At 47.1% G+C, this 19,593-nt stretch overlaps 1 protein-coding gene across 1 annotated transcript in view; it reads left to right on the forward strand.

Moving 5' to 3' along the window:
* Positions 1–18,020, forward strand: part of LOC144180676 (SEC14-like protein 2) — a 100,515-nt gene extending 82,495 nt beyond the window's left edge. The window contains exons 10-12 of the mRNA XM_077708972.1: positions 3,514–3,620; positions 12,379–12,670; positions 17,862–18,020. Of these exons, the coding sequence (XP_077565098.1) occupies positions 3,514–3,620; positions 12,379–12,670; positions 17,862–17,953 (491 nt within the window). The 3' untranslated portion in view covers positions 17,954–18,020. The remainder of the gene's footprint in view (positions 1–3,513; positions 3,621–12,378; positions 12,671–17,861) is intronic.
* The last annotated feature ends 1,573 nt before the right edge of the window (positions 18,021–19,593 follow it).

Genomic DNA, 19,593 nt, shown 5'->3' on the forward strand with positions numbered 1-19,593 from the left:
AAAGCGCAAGGCGAAGGTAAAAACTTCTGAACTGCGCACCATGAAGGATGCCCTGCTCATCAAATTGCGTACTGCACGCTCTAAGTTTTACTGCCAAACGCTTTCAACTTTCCTGAAGGAATCGCCTCAGAAATTTTGGCGCTTTTTATCAGACACTAAGCGGCAGACCAAACAGCTCAAGATTAATGGGAAAACTACCACTGTTCTCCAAGAGATTACAAATGAATTTAATTCGACGTTTTTTCAGTCTTTCTCGCAACCAGCATTCCTCTGACCCAAAATGAATCTTAAAGATCGTCAACACACATTCCAATTCCCGATGTGGTATTACACCAAGAAGGCATATTCGCACTTCTTTTAAATCTTGATGTAAAAAAGTCATGTGGCGCGGATGGCATACCAAACATCTTTCTAAAACGATATTCTGAAATACTTTCGCACTACCTCTATGTACTCTTTGAGGCATCACTCATGCAGAGCACTTTGCCACATGACTGGTTGACAGCGAAGGTAATTCCCATACCCAAATCAGGTGGCATATTAAACGCAAAAAACTACAGGCCAATTTCATTGATTAGTACCTGCTGCAAAATATTGGAACATATAATACCAAGCCATATATTGAAACACCTTGAGGATACCAACTTTTTTGTGGAGTACCGACATGGATTTAGGCGCAAGGTATCCACAGTAACACAACTAGTAACTGTCATTCATGACTTCGCAACCGCAATTGATAATCACCAACAAATGGATGCTGTATTTTTAGACCTGTCAAAGGCATTTGACCGGGTGCCGCACAATTTACTTCTGGCTAGACTAACAGAGATTGGTTTACCCGACATTATAGTTCGATGGATAAAGGCTTACCTTGAAAACCGTACCCAGTTTGTGGAATACGACGGTGTTAGGTCGGATAGTCTACGTGTCTTGTCAGGAGTGCCGCAGGGTTCAGTGTTGGGACCCTTGCTCTTCTTAGTGTACATCAATGATATTGCAAAAGATATTGGTGACGGTGTAAAGGTGAAATTGTTTGCAGATGATTGTGTTGTTTACTCTGTTATCAAGAGTGGTTCTTGTCAGGCTGTACTGAATGAAAATGTTTGTAAGCTCGTGGACTGGTGCGATAAGAGGGGAATGGAAATCAATTTTTCAAAATCAGTTTCGATGGTATTTACAACAAAAAAGAATCCGTTTATTCACACTTATGTAATTAAAAACCGTGATCTCGAAGTTGTAACGTCTGTGAAATACTTGGGCTTAAGAATTACTAATAATCTGAAATGGAATGCGCATATTGATAATATTTGCAACAAAGCCTTTCAGAAGCTATGCTTTTTGAGAAGAAAACTGAAAGGATGTCCTACTAATATTAAATTAGAAGCTTATCGCACCTTGGTTCGTCGAGTCCTCGAGTACTCATCAATAGTTTGGGATTTGTTTCATGCCAAGAATATTACCAAGATTGAACGTATCCAGCGTCTTGCTGCACGGTTCATTTTGTCGGACTACAGAACATCGTCATCAGTAACAAATATGATAAGGAAACTCGCCTTGCCGCCCCTTCAACTCCGCCGCCAGGTCGCCCGCCTCAAATTTTTTTATCTACTGTACGACAAGAAAACCGGCCTGTTACGCGAAGATTAGAGAGTTTTAGCTAACCGTTTTCGACGGTCCGCTCCGGTATCGGCGGCACGCTCAGCGCAACAGGAGCCAATGCTGTTCGCGGCCAAGCGCGCCACGCATGCGCAATGGCGCTCCCGCGTGCTATCACAGCGGAGCGGACCGTGAAAAACGGTCAGCTAAAACACCGTATTATCTGCTTCCCGCACCACAAAGGTCATCGAGGATCACTCACAGCAAGACCATACGTCCGTACTTCGCCCGCACTAAAATATTTCAGAAGTCTTTTTTTCCTAACACCATAGAACAATGGAACTGTTTGCCCCTATCGATTATGGAATGTGCAAGTGTTGGTGCATTTGAACATGCATTGTATAATCACCTTTTGTAACCCTCTCCTGCTTGGGCAGCGATGCTGCCTGCAGTATTTCTAAATAAATAAATAAATAGACAGAGCTGCAGTTAAAACCAAAAAATTACCCCATCTTCCCGAGTGGTACCCTGAGTAGGATGCGGAGCATCGGGGGGTTCCGTTGCGTTCCGTTGTGTCAGTAGTTGGGTTTAGGGGAAATTGTCGAAGTTCCGGTACCGCCGCTCGATGTTCTCGAACTGACGCTGCTTGACGTTGCCAAAGCTCAGGATCCGCTGCTCGACGTTGACGCTTCGAAGCAGCTTCGCGCTGACGAAGTTCAGAGTCCGCCGCTCGCTTCAAGCGTTTGCGTTCAGCGTCGCGTGCCCTTCGCTTCGCAGCTTTGTCTTTGGTGGACGTAACGTTGGTATAAGTGTTTGGGCTGATGCTGACGCGTGCTTGCGTCAGCCCACTCACTGACGGGACTGTTGCTTCCATCATACTTCATCGGAAGCATCAACGGAGTCAACCGAAGCAAGCGCTGCACTGAACGCACGCAGCGCTCTACCCGCTTTATATTCACAGTTGCAGGAGAGGCGACTAGAGGAGGAGAGTAGCGCATGCGCCGCGAGAGCAGAAGCTAGAACGCAGGAGAAGCGCAAGCAGGTGGTAGGAGAGAAGTGGAGAGAGTAACGCGCAGCTGTTGGAGAGCGGGAAGGAGGAGAGTTGCGCATGCGTAGTGTGAGAGCGGACGCCGACGCCGTGGGACATACCCCCGAGCAAGAGACGCTCCGCGTCTAAATTGTCAGCAATTTGACGGGTACTTCTGGTGTTAAATAACGAACTTTTGTGAAAGTGCAAGAAAGAATAAACACAAGCTGAACGAAAAAGTAAAGCCTCCATGCCTCAGGCGTATACACCACAATATTTTGAAGCACGAAGTAAAAGGACACTAAAACAGTCAGAACACCGCATCATGCTAGAATATGCAATCCGCATTCATTCCTGCACCGCACTTCAAGGGGAAAAAATGGTACCACTAAAGTTTTAGTACTGGACTCAGTCCTGACGTCGTCAGGAAAGTCAAGGGAGTCACCGCGCATTCTCTTGGTTTGGATGGGGCCCATGTAAGCGACGTTCCCCGCCGCATTGGGGAAACTGCTTTTGACGCCTTTGATCGTTGAGTAGCAAAGAGGGGGTAGTTGCATAACATCTTCGCAATTTACTCAATGACAAGACACACCGGGGACAGTGAAGATTCTACCCAGTCGAGATTAAACAAAAAATGGGTGTGTGTTCGGTGTAAGGTCGCATTCATTGTTGCACAGCCACAGTCCCCTCGGTCAGACCTCCGGAAGGCCGAAATTGCACGTTGGGTTTGTTTCACGAGAAAGCGTGCACTTTCTCACAGGAGCATACCCGGCCGTGGGTTCCAGAATTCATGCAAGGTCAAATATGTGTTGCCACCTATAGCCTCCAGAATATGCTAATTCTTCAGTCGAATGTAGTTCGGGGGCTTTGCCTTGTCTTCCTCATTTCAGACGGTTGGAAGCAGACACTGCTTCGAATTGTAGACGCGGCCATCCTTCCGGTGCACTACGGTGGCGACATGATGGGGCCCGGCAATGACCCGCGATGCCGGCATAAGGTGAGTCATGGAGATATCTCACTCTGACTCCAACAATATTGCCATGAAAATTAGGTGTATGGAGGAGAAGGTGAGGTTATTTTTTGGCTTAACGGAAAAATTTAAGTGCCCCTCCACTCTGTGAAAAGGATGACCTGCGCAGCTTCGGCGCATAATGTTAGAGATATCGTAGCAGCTAACTGTCAATTTTTTTTCCGCGTAGCTCCGGTAAAACAACAGTGACAGTCGTTTTTTGTAACGATGTTCCCTCCGTAGATACCAGACGGGAATTCGGTAACTTTTACAATTTTACTTTTAACTAACTAATTAGGACAAGAAATGAAATGGGGCTTGATGCCACAGTCGTCTTAGCGGCTAATTGTCATACAACTTGCTTCGGGATACTTTCGGTAACGCAAGAGGGAGAGCCTTTTATTTATTTTTTGTAAGCATAATTCCTCCGTATAGGGACCGGGCGGCCGTTGTATGGCACCACCGTCGTTTCAGCGAACAGCGCCGCCCGTGGCGAACCGCTCGTCAGTGGAATGCCGGAGGCGGTCGGCGCAGCGTAGTTGTGCATGGCTTTCTGTCGTTTTTCTGCGGTGCGGTTTGCAAAGCGAACGTAACCCCACGTGCATTTTTCAGATCGGTAAATCTTGAGTGTGGATGTGACGTTTACGAAGCATGCCATGTGTGTTATTTACACTCATACTCATTATTTACAAATAGCAGACGACGCTCAATGCGCCAAGCTGGAAGTCAAGCTGGAAGTGAAAGTTCGTTGCTTCATGCAATTTTTCCATGCCTGCATGCAGTTTCGCGAATCGAGGAGTATATTGCCGCTAAATGCTCCCACAAAGCCGGTGTGTGCAACCGATCTAGGAATGCTGCGGCGCTGGCCTTTGGCAGTTGATGACGAAACAGCGCCGACGTTGTGCACAAGCGAAAGACAAAGTTGGAGGGTGTCTTCGAAGATTTACCTCAAAACAGAAACTGTGACGGACGACGCTTCTGTATCTTCATTACCTACGGCTTAAACGTGTTTAAGTTCACAGAAATGCTCTTACTACAGTCATTGAGAATCGTTGATAGAATAAATACCGCATGATAGTAGAATGTTATTGCTTGTCGTGGAGAAGCATTGCTTTACAAGAATTGACATGGTTGCTGGCTAGTTGGTAAATGGTTTTTCAAAAACCAATTCCTGCGTGGCTGAAGGACGCAAGACAGGAGGGTGCCCGAAACCTGTACTCAGCTTCACAACTGAATGCTGCGGTCGGTTTACAAGCTGCCACCTACGCTTGAAAAATCATGCACACCGCCGTCTAACGACGATGATGGTTTATCGCAAAGCTCTATCGTATGGGTTTCCTTGGCTGCCTTCTGGATTTAAACTTTGACCAGTTAGGCGTCGAATTTGACAAGCACGCAGTTTGGTCTTTTGATCGCAGCGTCTTTGACTTTGACCATTTCCCATTCGATTTCGCAGGAAGAAAGCTTTGCGTTCAACCATCATAATCATTAGACGGAGGGCTAGATGATTTTGCTGTTTAATTTTGAACTTCTATGCCCCCTCTCCAATTGTAAACTTTTTCCAGCGTTTTTCCAGCGCGTCGTAAATGTGCCTGTGGTGGAGGACTCGGGCTCATGCACCCATATTTGAGGCAACTAATCGCGCGTTTTTGGTGTCTTCACCAGGCATTACACGATTTTTTTAGGTACTGTGTAAAGAATACTTAAGCATTAAAAAACACCGGCTGACATTAACACTGCCACATTTTTTAACTATCCGTGCCAGCCTTTATTCTACGCAGGTGGTAAAACGGGAAGAGGAGGAGGGATGGTTTGTAGCTTGGGCTGTTGAGTTGGTGAATAACTTTGGATCTTGATAAAATGACCACCACAAACGTGGGATTTCCACTTCGGCTTTCAGTCTCCCATGCTGTCACAGTGTCGCTCACCAAAACCGAAGGTACAAAGCTCACGGTTACAGAAAGAGTAAACTACCGCAACATTTCTACGGCTACACGGTAATCCATCTCGTATGCAGGTGCCTTTCTATTTAAAGCACACGTATCGAGGTATCCCAGCGCTAAGGCTGGCGTGGAAACCGTAGTCATTGAAACCAGTGAAGATAATTTAAAGTGGTAGAAATGAATTCTAATATTGCTAATAGTTTTATTCCTACTCAGATCGCGCGGAGCCAGGCGCAGAGCGCTGCAAAAAGCGCTCGTGTCAATGTAGCCCTTCCCCAACCTTACAAGCATCCAATAAGTTTGCGTAGCCGTGAGTGCATTTAAGCAGAAAATAATACTAATAATAGTAGTTTTATTCGTACTCAGAACGGGTGGAGCCAAGCGCAGATCGCTGCAAAAAGCGCTCATGCCATTGCAGCCGATACCCAACTTTAGACGCGTCCGACAAGTTTACGTAGTCATTACTGCATCTAAGAACCCAACACATCTGTTTAGACTTCGTTTCATCTCACATGTCTGCTCACAACCCCACCAAAACATACAAAGCACCGAAGCAAACACGACAAAACCAACGGGAGGCTGTGTCTTCCAATGCACTGGCTCATTCCACTGACGAGGGGAGCGCCGAGTGGTGGCGCCACCCGTCCAGCTGCCCGGTCCCTATGAGGCCATGCTTAACTGTGCAACAGGCAATGTGGGAAAGCCAGCTTACAAAGACAAAGCTTACAACTATCTCCTTAACGTGTGCGCTCGAGCTAGTTGGCAATCCATTGTACGAATTTCAAGCGCGAAAATTCAGACAGGGGACGTACGGGACAAAGACCATTGCCAGCAGCTGTCTCAACTGCGCTTTGAACAATACATCTGAGCACCTTATGGACACCAGTTGCCATTTGCAAGTGCGTCGCCTTAGGTCGGCTGGTTACCCCGCAAACGGGATCGTAGCGGTGGATGACGCAATTCGCTCAAAGCAAAGACGCGCTGGCATCGGGCAATTGGCGACCAAGATAACCAGGCGACCCCCCAACCTAACAAGGTGGTGGTTGCTCCCTACCTGCACGGAATTTCACACAATCTTAAAAAGATTGGCGGAAGGGTCGGCGTCAAAGTTGTGATGTCTGCTCCAGAAAAACTGTCACGGCTACGCACTGATACGTGCCCGTTTCTAAAACAAAAGAAAAAAGTGCAGGGTTAAGCACAAAAATCAGTACGCTGACTGCACTGCGGGAGTCGTGTATAAGCTCCCATTGTCTTGCCATAGGGGCTACGTTGGACAAAAAGAACGCTGCCTTAATCAGCGCCTCCGTGAGCATGCCAATCGAGCGGAAAAAAGGCACGGACGGGAACCTAGCTAGTCATTGCCAGAACTGCAAGTGTTCGCCTCTGTTTGATGAATGTAAGGTTGTGTTTCGCGATCCTGAACAGCGCACACGGGATATTGTGGGGTCGGCTTACATGCATCTTGGGGGCGAAGACTGCGTTAGCATCACCTCCGTATCTTTGACAGCGAAAGAGCTGGCCTTCCTGGGCGCGTGCTTGACAGAAGGGGTGAGGAACGTGTTCGCGTCTGTACAGTGCGCACATACTCCGAGTTCGTACAATGCGCACACACCCTGGTTTATTTTTTTTTTGTAATTTTGTTATCACCATTGCATTTATATATGTCGTTTTTTAAATAAAATTTCAGTTGAAAGTAGCGCCTGTCTTTTGTCCATTTCGTCCCCTGTCTGAATTTTTGCGCTTGAAATTCGTACAGTCCCCTTAAAGTCGGCTTCAGCTCTACAAAGGAATGCATTACAGGGAAGACATGTTTTCAGGGGCAGTATAAGCCATCTTCTATGGAAATATGAAGGCCCTATGACTTTTTTTTACTTGTGTGATTTTTTTCTATACTCGGATCCGTGTTCTGCGCGGTGGAGAATGAATAAATGAATAAAACCTTTATTAAGAACAACAGGTGCTGTTGTTACAGCACCCGCCCGGTGGAGGGGATCCCTAGTCCGGGGATTCGCTGGCTGCGCGGGCCCTTATGACCGGGTCAAGCTGGAACGTAGGGTCCTTGCTGGTCAGCCCCGCCGTGCACTGTTGTATGGGGGGGTTGGGGATTGGTTGCATCCGATGTTCTCTGTCACTCCCACACGTGATGGTATTGGGTACCGGGTTCTGGGCAGTAGTTGGAGGGGCTTGATAGTCTGTTGGACAAGTGGCATGAAAGACGGTGTGGGAGGGGTGAGGTGAGCATAGGCTATCCCTGACATGAAACACTTAAATGCCTCCTGGCATTAACTTTAAAAGAAAAATAATTTATTATTTTGTGCATATTTAAAGGTATTTTGTGTGCACAAGGCGTTCACAGTCAAAAGATAAAAATAGAAGAAAAATACAGATGACGCAACCGCCGCTGCTGCTTCTAGAACGCTTGTCCTCCTATGGTTAGAAGTAAAGGAATGTACGAAAGTAAGCCGTGCACGTCTGCGCCAACAATGATGTAGTAAGCTGTTAGCCACAGTAAAATGTCAAGTGTAAAGGTAGAAGTATTTCAAAAGAAACCGCAACTGGTAGTGGCACTGGCAAAGGAACTTTGGGGAGCAGAGGGCTCCCCCAGAGAAATCCCGTAAGCGGCGCCCATCTTCTCCACCAGTTTGTCTTCCCCACCCGTTAGCGGTTGGACGGCGCTCTGCTCGGAAGACACGGTCACCAGTCGGGCCCGCGAGTGGCATCACCACACCAAAGAGCCTCTGCGACCACAACTGTTCCAACGTTGACATTGTGTCCTTTAACAACAAAACGTTGCCGATGCTTACTCCGTCCTCGAAAACCCATAGAAAGCGAGGAATTTGAAGATGCGTGCTAATGAGAAAATACACGTTGGAAATTTTGCTTTGTTCCACAAATTTTCAACCTATTTTTGAAATCTCCCGTTTCGCGGCCACCGCCGCCAGGTCCTTCTGGCAAACGGTCGATGGCGCCACGCGTCCGTGTCTCCGTGTGCTCTCCCGTGACGCGCGTCCATAAAATTGAAACGTCCGTCGCATCCTCGTACTAACTCGGTCGCATTCTCATACACCGACGCTCCTCAAGCGCATGCTCTCGCAGACCCATGTAAAGGAAAACAAGCGTGGACGTGTTCTGTCTTTTTGTAGCGTAAGCAACGCTGGCCGAGGTTGAGAAGTTTCGCGTGGACCTCGAAGGGCCGTGCTGCGCAAGCGCGAGGAGCTTTTGATTGGATCGGATTTTGATTTAATCGGATTGGATTAAATTGAATTGTATTGGATTGGATTCTAAATCCAATCCAATTGGAATACGGGTGTGTAGAGAATTGGGTCTGCACATTTGCCGGTCTGCGCACTCCAGAGGCGTGACGTCATACCCGCGGACGACGCACTGGCGCCGGCGCGTACCCAGGTGTGCGCCTCCGTTGCGCAGTAGCAAAGTCTGACGCTGCGCCGCAGCAGCTTGATAGCCGTTTTGCGTGGCTCCTGGAGAGCCGTGTTGCGCATGCGCGAGGAGCAATGACTGAACTGGACTGGATTGGATTGGATTGGATTGGATTGGATTGGATTGGATTGGATGTCGTTTTAGTAACAGCACGCATGATAATCAGCTAATCCTAGTATATTCTAGGCACTATAATCCTAGACAACCAGGAAACCTAAGAATAACCAGCTGAACCTTAGCTCACGCTACATATATCCTGGCATAGCCGAGCTAAGCCACTGCTAATTTTCTAAGGATTATAGGACTACTTAATAAAGCCGAAATTTGTCTGTCTGTCTCTCGATTCTGCCATCAGGTCAAAAGTTGTATAAATTCTTGAACGAGAAGTTTATATAGGCGGAACATTTCAGAAACACTAATTATGGATACATGATTGATATGCGTGAACATTGTTGGGCTACAACAAACTATTACGCACATTTGAGGCAAAACATCATATAGCAACCGGTAGTCGTAGTGCTGCTCCAATACAGAATAAATATGTGCTTATGTGCCATGGCAAGAAAATGATCAAAACAATATTTTGATTAAAAACATAAAAAGAGCTCACGCGAGGCCTGTGTTAGAAGTTCAGTAAAAAGGTTCCGGTAGACGGCGCGAGCACCGGTAAATTGAATTCATTTCAGCCGCCCCCGCGCCCCCCCCGTGCTTGTGGTGGGAAGGGCGAAATGGAGTGGAAAAGAATGAGAACTGGGCGGGGGAGAGAACACGGGCACGTGTGTGAGGGGAGGAAGATGACTACGGTCTTTTGAGGATATTTGCAGCGAAGTCACCAGATACGCGCCAATTTTCTGACAATTTTCTGACAAGCGACGCGCTGTACCTCCTGATTGCACGATGATTTGGAGTAGTCAGTTCCTCTTCGGTTCAGGTTAATGTAGCCAATAAACAAACATTTGCATCTCGCTGTCTTCACTGATGTGAGCAGAATGTCTAAGGCGCTCGTGCCGCAAAATGCAGCAGCGGTCTCCTAATTGATTGATTGATTGACTGTAGGGGTTTAGCGAGCCGACGCAACGCAGGCGATGAGGCTCGCCTTAGTGGACGGCTCCGGATTAATTTTGACCACCTGGGGATCTTTAACGTGCGCCGAAATCTCGTACACATGGGCGTTTTTCCTTTTCGTCTCCACCAGAAAAGCGGCCGCCGGGGCCGAGCGGCCGCGTCTCCTAGCCTTTTTAAACAGCTGCGAACCCGTCACCTGAGATATTTTGGAGGAAAGAACGCGTGCCCAAAGAAAGAGCCCAAGCGCTCGGCTACCACGCGTCCCGGCCGCGGGGGCCGCTTTTCTGATGGAGGCAAAACGCGAACACGTCCATGTGTCGAGATTTCGGCGCCCGTTAAAGATCCACAGTTGGTCAAAATTAGTCCGAAGCCCTACTTTACGGCACGCCACTAAGCCCAAGTTGTAGCTTCGGAGCGTTAACTCCACAATCAATAAATCAGGCATGAACGCATACGTCAGCTGCCATAGAAGGTTCCGTCTGTTCAATGAGCTCGCGGCATAATCACCAGGTTTTACTTTAAAACCGGCTACCACAGCGAGTACTTCACCCTTCGTTAAATGTTGAACAGGGCCGTCGGTGAAGGACACCATTGCAGCGTTGACTGGTGTAAAATTTACTTTATTTTTATTGATTATTTATACAAAAGGAGGCGGAAGCTTGCACGCAACGTCATCGTTTAATAATGCTGTACAATTCTTGTAATGGATCTTTTTTCGCTGCAGCAAGGCAGACCTCCCAAGATGTTATAAAATTCGCCATCTCCCGCTCTGTTCCCGTTGGCGTGAAAGTTCCCGTCTTGTGCGAGAATGAAGACCATGTCCCAGTTGGAGGGCAAGATTCGTTCTAAATGAACTGGTATTCATTGTTTTATGAAAGGTTGGGCGAGAAGGAACGCATTGCGCAACCTGTCTCTCTCATCGTCTCCTCCTCTCACCCTTAATTATCGAGAGGATACCCTCTTCGCGGTCATGTTGACGTAGATACTCATTCAGCTGTTGGTCCCGCTGCTTGCTAAAATAAAATGTGCGGTCAGACACTAGAGACTTTCGCACTAACACCTGTTAGCCTACTCTACCTGTCACATTGGTCAGAAGGCCTGCGGGTTGCCAATCGCTCGTCCACGGGCGCTTTTCTAGAGTACCAGCTGTTTCATGTGTTAATGTCTGTGGTACTAAGATTTCTCCTTTAGGGACGCTAGTGCATTCGACTGTTTTTTGGGGTGAGTGGGTGGAATGCCTACAAGGCAGCTACGTCAGCAAACGTTCATACTCTCTCTGCCACTGACATCCATCAAATTCCATTTCGCTCACAAGCGGTAGTGCTCGAAGAAAAATTGGCCGCGTATCTGCTCCTTTCGTTTCAAATGTCGACGAAAGGCGATAGTCTTTCGATAGTCCAAGTAAATCGCCTTTCGATAGTCCAAGTAAATTGAACTATCGCCTTTCGACGAAAGGCGATAGTCCAAGTAAATGCCTCCCTTCGCTTTCCCGCTCACATCCCATGCCATTCCTCTCCCGACGGGCTCCTCCCAAGGTAAACACGCTAGAGGGTTGCTCAAGTCAATTTAAATTTACCGTGTTACACTGCCTAAGGCCCCTGTACAAGGGCCTTACGGGTGCCTGGGTGCCAGCGCTGCCGCACGGCGGAGACGCGAGTAAATCGAGGCGCCCCACTGGAACGTATTTATAGAACCACGTTGCCCTTCTCCAAGTACGTTCCAAGCGGAACGTGGAACCTATCTAGTGGAACCTTTCGTAACTGTTGCCGTTCGATTTCTTAAAATGCCGCCAGGAGGGCGACAGCGGGCGACTGAGCGATTTTTTTTCTGCAGTGGATGCAGTATTTCAAGCACCCAGGAATTTTAAAGGAACAATAAAAATGTCACTTATGTATTGATTTTAGGCCTCATATTTGCGTAATCTTTTGTTCTTGTTCAACTGGGTTGACAAGTATGAACATTGCCGCTGGACTTGGATGTTTAGATTTGGCTCTGGGTATATAAACCTATTGTCCAGCTTCTATTTCCCTTTGGTCGGCTGGCTTATTGGACAGACAGACAGACAGACAGACAGACAGACAGACAGACAGACAGACAGACAGACAGACAGACTGACAGACAGACAGACAGACAGACAGACAGACAGACAGACAGACAGACAGAAGGACGGACGGACGGACGGATGGACGGACGGATGGACAGACAGACAGATAGACAGACAGACCAAAATTTGCCCATTCAAGTAACCGAACAATGGCTATCGTCTGTAAAGGAACTGCTTCTATCGTCGATCTTTGCAGATAAACTACGGTGGCCGGTTTGAAGAAGGCGCCCAGAGTGGGTCATCCGTTTTCGGGGAGGACGGCGCAGTGCAGCGAAGCATCGGGCCTCGCGACCGCTGGGAGCTTCCGGTGGAGGTGGCGAGCGCGGGTGCGTGGCTTAGCTGGCGCTTCCAGACGGCTTCCGGGGACCTGGCGTTCGGGCTGGCCATGAGGGAGTCGCCGGAAAAGACGCTCATGCCACTTCGTCGCATCGAGGCCTGCTGCTACGTGCCCCACGAGGGCAGCTGGCAATGCGAAGAACCGGGAACGTGTACGTGCCACTCCGCTGTGTCCTCAGCGCGCAAAAGAAAAAGTGCCTGCTTCGTTGAGCAAGTGTGTTGCTTCCTTAAAGGATGGCTACACATGGCTGTAATTGCAGTCGTTACGGTGCGAAACACCGACGCAGGGCTGTGAAACATTATCATCCAATCAAATCAAATAAGCTTTATTTTATTTATTTAATATTTCATTTATTATTTTCATTTATAAATACTGCAGGCTTAGCAGCCCAAGCAGGAGTGGACAAGGAACGTACAAAATACAAGAATACGTGAGTCACAATTGTATAAGGAATAATACAAGGTATAAAGATAGAAATAAAACAAAAAAAAAACACTGCATTTAATAAGGGCGACACATCAGCTCCGCACACTACCATTTGCGCTAAAATATGCTTCGAGGGATTCAACAGAAGAAAGTACAGAAGCGGGTAACGAATTCCATTGTTCAATAGTTCGGGGGAAAAATGAAAACTTGAAAATGTTATTCGTAGTGAAAAATGGGGTTAGAGATTTGTTATGGGTGTGACAAGTTCTGGTTGAAAGTAGATTTACATACAAACTGCTATCGTATCCCAGCTTTTTATTGACCAATTGGTGCAGAAATTTTAAGCGAAGAAATTTGCGCCTTAGTTCAAGATTTTCGATGTTATTCCTGTTCATTAGTTGGGATACGGAATCAAGGCGGTTATATTTTGAATAGATGAAACGTACAGCTCTTCTTTGGATTTTCTCGAGATTGTTTATGTTAACTTTGGTGTACCGATCCCAAAGTGTGCAAGCATATTCTAATTTAGGTCTTATGAGGGTTGTGTACGCCAGGTATATAACATGAGAGGGAGCATCTTTAAGTTTATCCCTCAGTTCACATAACCTACGGAACGCTGAAGCGCAAATGTTCCTGGTATCAGTATTCCAGCTTAAGTTTTGAGTGATGGCAACACTGAGATACTTATATTCAGTAACCTCAGCAAAGGCATTGTCTGAAATTATCTAGGAGAACTTGAGGGGATGAGTTTTATTGGTAATTCTAAGATAAACTGATATCTCGTAATTAATGCTCATACCCCATTGCGTGCACCTTGAAAGAATACTGTTAGAGGAGAATTTAGGGCTGTCTGGTCATCTGAACAGTGAATGTTATTAAACAGAATACAATCATCGGCTAACAGACGTATTTGTACAGGTTCAGCAACAACATTAACAATATCACTACAATAGATAAGAAAAAGTAGGGGCCCAAGTACTGTACCCTGTGGAACACCAGATGTAACTGGGAGGACATCGGAAATGCGGTCATGAAAGTCCACATACTGCTTACGGTTAGTGAGATAGGACGAAACCCATGCCACAATGAAAGGAGGAATCCCTATTACACGTATCTTATAATTAGTTTGTCATGGGCAACGCAGTCGAAAGCCTTACTGAAATCAAGAAAAATGACGTCAACCTGGCCGCGTTTATCTAGAGTGGAAGCAAAAGAGTGAATTACTATGGATAGTTGAGTGATGCAGCCGCATGCAGTCGGTGGACCGTGCACTATAGAACACATTGTTGGGAAACTTCCCCGGTATTTGTTCCAAACATCAAAGGCCAAAAAACAAGGGGACAGAGGGAGCACGACGGGGCAAGCACTTGTACCGTCCTGCTTCTGCTGTACACGACTTTGCAATGCTTCCTTCGTTTTTGTTTCTTTCGAAGTAAACTGTAAAATCGCTCCTCGCCTTCGGGAGAGCAGTTATCAAATCCTCATAACCTTTGGGGGTTGTGGAGGATTGGGAGTGGGTTCTAATCTTGAGGGAAAGGCCCTGTGTGGAGGCGCACTAGTCACATAAAAATAATTATTAGCAGCTGTTATTTGATGGGTCCTTCGCGCATTCCCCACCTGTCATCAAACCAGGAATTTTAGTGAGGAGCTAAGAAAATTATCTGTATTCGTGTTACTTTAGGTGTCGATTTCATTCATTTGAGATGTTCTGAGGGGGCATGTTTTCTCGGTGAATGTATCATTTTTAACAGCGAGGCTGTTTAGCAAATCGTATATTTTTTGTGTGTGTGTCCGCAGTTAAAAATACCAAGAAATTGCCGAGCACGCACACGTGAGCGGGAACCTCACGATGACCGCTCGGCAGTTAACAAAACGAAGAAAATGTCTAGCGCCCATGTGTGCGTGCCGCGCGACGACCACCCAGCGTCCCCTGCACACGTTTCTCGAGTCGAGCATACGCACTTAGGGAGATTCATCTGATGCGAGCGCTCGCCGACTGCACTGCAATTGAAGCGAAGCTGCCAAGGTTAAAGATCAAGCTTCGCACCACCTTGCGGAGCGCGCAGTCCCTAGAGAGCAAATCATTGGCACGCTAACTCTCATTGTCGCCGGCGTCGCCGGCTACTAAGGGCAGGTCACTGTCTTTATATAAAGGCGGTAGTGATTATAACACGCTTAGGTAGCGTTTTAATTCTTCGTTCCAGAGTTTCTTGGTACATAAAGGTTAACTTTACGAAAAAATTGTGCCTCTTTATGCATCGGTACATGAAGTCTACCCGATGGTACTATAACTGCGATTGGTTCTGAATATTCCAACGACATGGGTTACCAACAATCGTCTCGTAGCGCTGTTCCTCTTGAGGAAGGGCTAGGATACGCTGCCTAAAAGAAAACAGTAGTCAAATTCACTTCCACGCAAGTACTCTAGCGCTTTAAAAGCAGAGCTATTTAAGCTTTCAGTTCCGCTGCAGAGCGTTCCAAAACAAATGCCTACAAAAGAGACCGAGCGCACGTGAGCGTGTGCCTCGTGAGGAGCGCCTGGCGTCGGCCAGCTCTACCTTCGAGGACAGTCTGCCCAGCGTTCACGGCGTGATTTCTCGCGTACTCTTTGACTCTGCTGTTCACGCGCGTTCGCACATCAAGTGGGAAGCACAGAAAAGCTCGAGCTACAGACGCCCAGTTCGCGAAGGCAGTTGCCACCGGTTATACCCCGTGCTAACAAGGTACATTTCGGGAGAGATGTGGAAGGCTGTGGACAAAACAGTCCGTGCCTGCCATTCATGGAGACGTTTCGGCGGCAAATTCTGAAATCCCTTTGAGGTGCAACAGCCGGGACTCCGACGAAGGGAGAGGGGCCGCCAGTTCTGCTGTTCCTCCAGCCTATCACGACTAGTGCGAGCCGCCCCAGTTTTTTTTTTAATCTCCCATTGGAGGCAAAGGGCAGCGTCGGCATTGGCGGCCGCAGCGGCCGGGGCATTAAAAATCTCTGCTAAATCCACAAGTGATTGACTACCACGGATCAAGAATGTGGTAACTGCGAACCGTTCCATAGCATGCCCGTCACAATATTTCTGCCAGGACGTACAATGGCCCAGTGAGCGGCAAAGCCGGTGTCGGCGTAGAAAGCCGGCTCCTGAACGGACGCGACCACGAAACGTTCCATTGCACATGCGTCGCATTAATGAAGCACAAGAAGAGGACCGCGCCGCACGCAACTCCTGGCCATGCGCAGAGCCACGTAGAAGAAGGAAAGGGCATCAAGCACGGGTTGCGCCGGCCTCATTCATTGGGGTTTCATGCACCAGTAAGCCAGGGCGTCCTGCATGGTGGTGGAATTCCCAGCAATTTCGTCCAGCTGATTCCGGTCTTCTTCTGGCATGCTTACATAGAATTTTTGAAAGATAATCCGCAAAACTTGATCCGCTCAGCTTATTAATTATACAGTTCATATATTGAAAGCCATAGTAAATGTCAGCCTGGTCGCATTGTTTTACATGCGCTCTCTTAGTAAGGATACAGCTGTTGGGGAACTTGTTTTAATTGGTTATTTCTTTTCTTTTCTAATTTTGTCTCGTATTTTTTTAGGATCTATCGTAGCAGCTCCATGTCACTAGCGAACATTAGAAGGACATTGAAGTGAATTCGTCAAACTTCTGTCCTGTGTCTGTATTTCATACACAACCCGTAGTAGGCGTACTTTTCGCTGTTCGTCCCGGGCCTAAAGCAGTATATACCTTATTTAGGGACAAAGAAAACATACCATGAGCCGTCCACTGTGGCCGCAACTACTAATGCAGTGACGCGCAATATTCTTGCGATGTGATTGGACGACGTCCAAGCTTTGTAAGATCGCGCATACGTACTTCCGGTTGGGTAAATATTTTTAGATGCGGAGCATCTTATAGCCTGGGCACGTCCCGCGTCGGCATCCGCACTCACACTGCGCATGCGCAACTCTTCTCCTTCCTTCTCTCCCACAGCTGCGCGATACTCCCGCCACTTCTTCTCTCGTACCAGCTGCGTGCACTTCGCTTTCGCTTCTCCCGCGTTCTCGCTTCTGCTTTCGCGGCGCATGCTCGGCGCTTGCGCATCTCTCCTCCTCTCGTCTCCTCTCCTTCAACCTTGAATGTAAATCGGGTAGCGCGCTGCGCGCGTTCAGTTCAGCGCTTGCTGCGGTTGACTCCACTTCACTCCGTTCTTCCGATGAAGTGTGATGGAAGCAACAGTACCGTCAGTTTGTTGGTTGGCACAAGCAAGCGTCAGCACCACCCCACAAACCACACAACGGAAACACAACGGAACCCCCAGATGCTCCGCATCTACTAAGCGTTCCCTTCGGGAAGATGGGGCTAATTTTTTTCTTTGAGAACATATTTGCAACAATCATTTGTGTAGGAATGTAGTGTTCTTTATTTTATTTTCGGGCAGACGTTCACATCAGTTTTGGTTTCGGCTACCTGCTACAACATGCTTGGCGTCCGACGTTATTCCTGGTCGCACATTCTCGACAACTCAGGAATAGGCATACAGCACTTCTGCCATATTGTGAGCTGCAGAATGGGTCGGATAAGTCTGAGGACGAATCGAGTCGTATCGATGACGCGCCAAGGCGTGCGCACTGGCTGGACGCCTTCTGTGTCATCGTAGATGCTAACTTGAGAGGCGTTTCGCCCGCACCTTCAGAGCTCACCTGGCTCGTCGTTGTGTCGTAAGAGTCGCGTTCACACCAGGCCGGTTTCGCACCAGTAAACTAGAAGGAATCTCCCACCAGGAAACTAGAAAGATTATTTGATTTATCCAGCGACTAACTCGTTTTACACTAGTGGAATCATAGTTTGCTGCCGTCTTTCATGGTAAATTCGACGGTACCTTAGCTTATGAGACACTTCATTGTGGTGTTTATTTTCTCTTCGCAGATGTTCTTCAGTTTGACAACACGTACAGCTGGCTGAGCGGGAAGACCTTGGCTTACGTCGTGAACGTTCACACATCTGAAGATAAGCCCTGATGAAGAACTGCTATGCGCTGTATTTGCAGTACGGTTTGGAGTAAACAGAGGTGACATGAACTGAAACACAAAAGTGCCTGATTCTTTTCCTTCTTACAATAACCATTTTGTTTTGGTGCAAATAGGTTATGGACACTGAGACGCTAATAATGCGAATTCTTTGGAAGCTGAAGAAAGGAAAATGGCGCTGGCGACCAAAGTACATTGTACAAACAAATTCAATTCTTTGTGGACTTCTATCTCGTTGCCTAATGTTAAGACAGAAAAAATTCTAAAATTTGACGACATTGCCGCTGGCACAACTTGTCCGGCGCAAAGTAAGTGACTGAAGCCTGAAAATGGTAAGCAATGAAATCCCGGCAAATTGTGTGCACAGGCAGTGGTGGTGCTTGCATTATTTTTCCTATATTAACGAGAGCTTCTCGAACAATTTATGTTTGCCATTTCATGTCTGGTGCTCACTATATATTTCTGGTGCGGAGTGCCTGAATGTTTGATCGTAATAAACCTTTCATTCTGTCAAATAAAACCTTTCGGGGACTACCGCTGTTACCAATATATTCTTTGAGATAAAGTATGCCCATTTTTTTACAGGGAATCGAATCACAGCTAAATAAGAGCGCAAATGCCCAACTTGCTGGTTGAGACTCCATCATTCGTGCAGAGCAAAAAGAGAGCAAGAATGGTACAAAAGAAAAGCTCTCGTACAGTTTGGCACTTTACATGAAACCAAGGCCTTTATGGATTCGCAAATGCAACGCACAGAAGGTCAAAAGGTTAACGTTTACGGACAGCCTATTTTTAACATTTATTCAGAACCGAGAGAATCATGCTTGCGTCAACAGCCCGCGTTCTTCATCTAAATGTAAAATGCTGCGAAAATAAGAAAATGAGCGGTGTAGCTATGGCTGCTTCAGATTATTCTCAATCGGCCCTGATTTACGGGAAATTGGTACTTAGGAAGTGTAAACAGAATTTATTTTTTAGGACTTCTATTACTTTATCGGAAGCTTTGACGTAAAGGTGCCTCATGCAACCAACCTTTCACCGAAGCGGCCAAGCAGTCGTGTCTTCACTGCGAGTCGGCGACAAGTGGTGTGCACAAATGTGACAGCAAAGCTTGCCTGTTGTGGCAGGCCAGACGAAGCGCTTTAGTGAGTTGTACACTGTTATTTCATGGGTTGTTCTGTTTATCTAAACCAGATTCTCTGTGAACGCATGGGGTTACTCGTAGACCATCAATGAACGGAGAACCGGTTTGGCACTGCAAAAATATTGACCGTCTCGACGGCGACATTTGTGGCAAACCTCTGCCGTCAAATTACCGGTAATTGCTCATTTTATTAAAATCTCATCTAACGCTACCTAATCTGTTAGTGGCGAGGTCCTGCAGTTGAGCTGGACGCCGTATCGGAAAAGCTTTTTCGCAGTCTCGTAACCAAACGGAGGATGGTATAGAAAGCAAGCTTCTCCCCACAATGCTTCCTACGTATTCAGGAGATTCGTCGTGAATGAATGGGAGCTGCGGGCAAGTAACAACAATTTAACTCAATTAATCAACCACCAGGTTAAGTCTAACAGTATTATTAATCAAAATAGGCTGTTGCTAGAACTCCAAGCACATGTGTGTGTTCGATTAT

Source organism: Haemaphysalis longicornis, unplaced genomic scaffold (genome assembly GCF_048455015.1).
Source record: "Haemaphysalis longicornis isolate Haplotype H1 unplaced genomic scaffold, Haemaphysalis longicornis Haplotype H1 scaffold_4, whole genome shotgun sequence".
In the NCBI taxonomy this organism is placed as follows: domain Eukaryota; kingdom Metazoa; phylum Arthropoda; class Arachnida; order Ixodida; family Ixodidae; genus Haemaphysalis; species Haemaphysalis longicornis.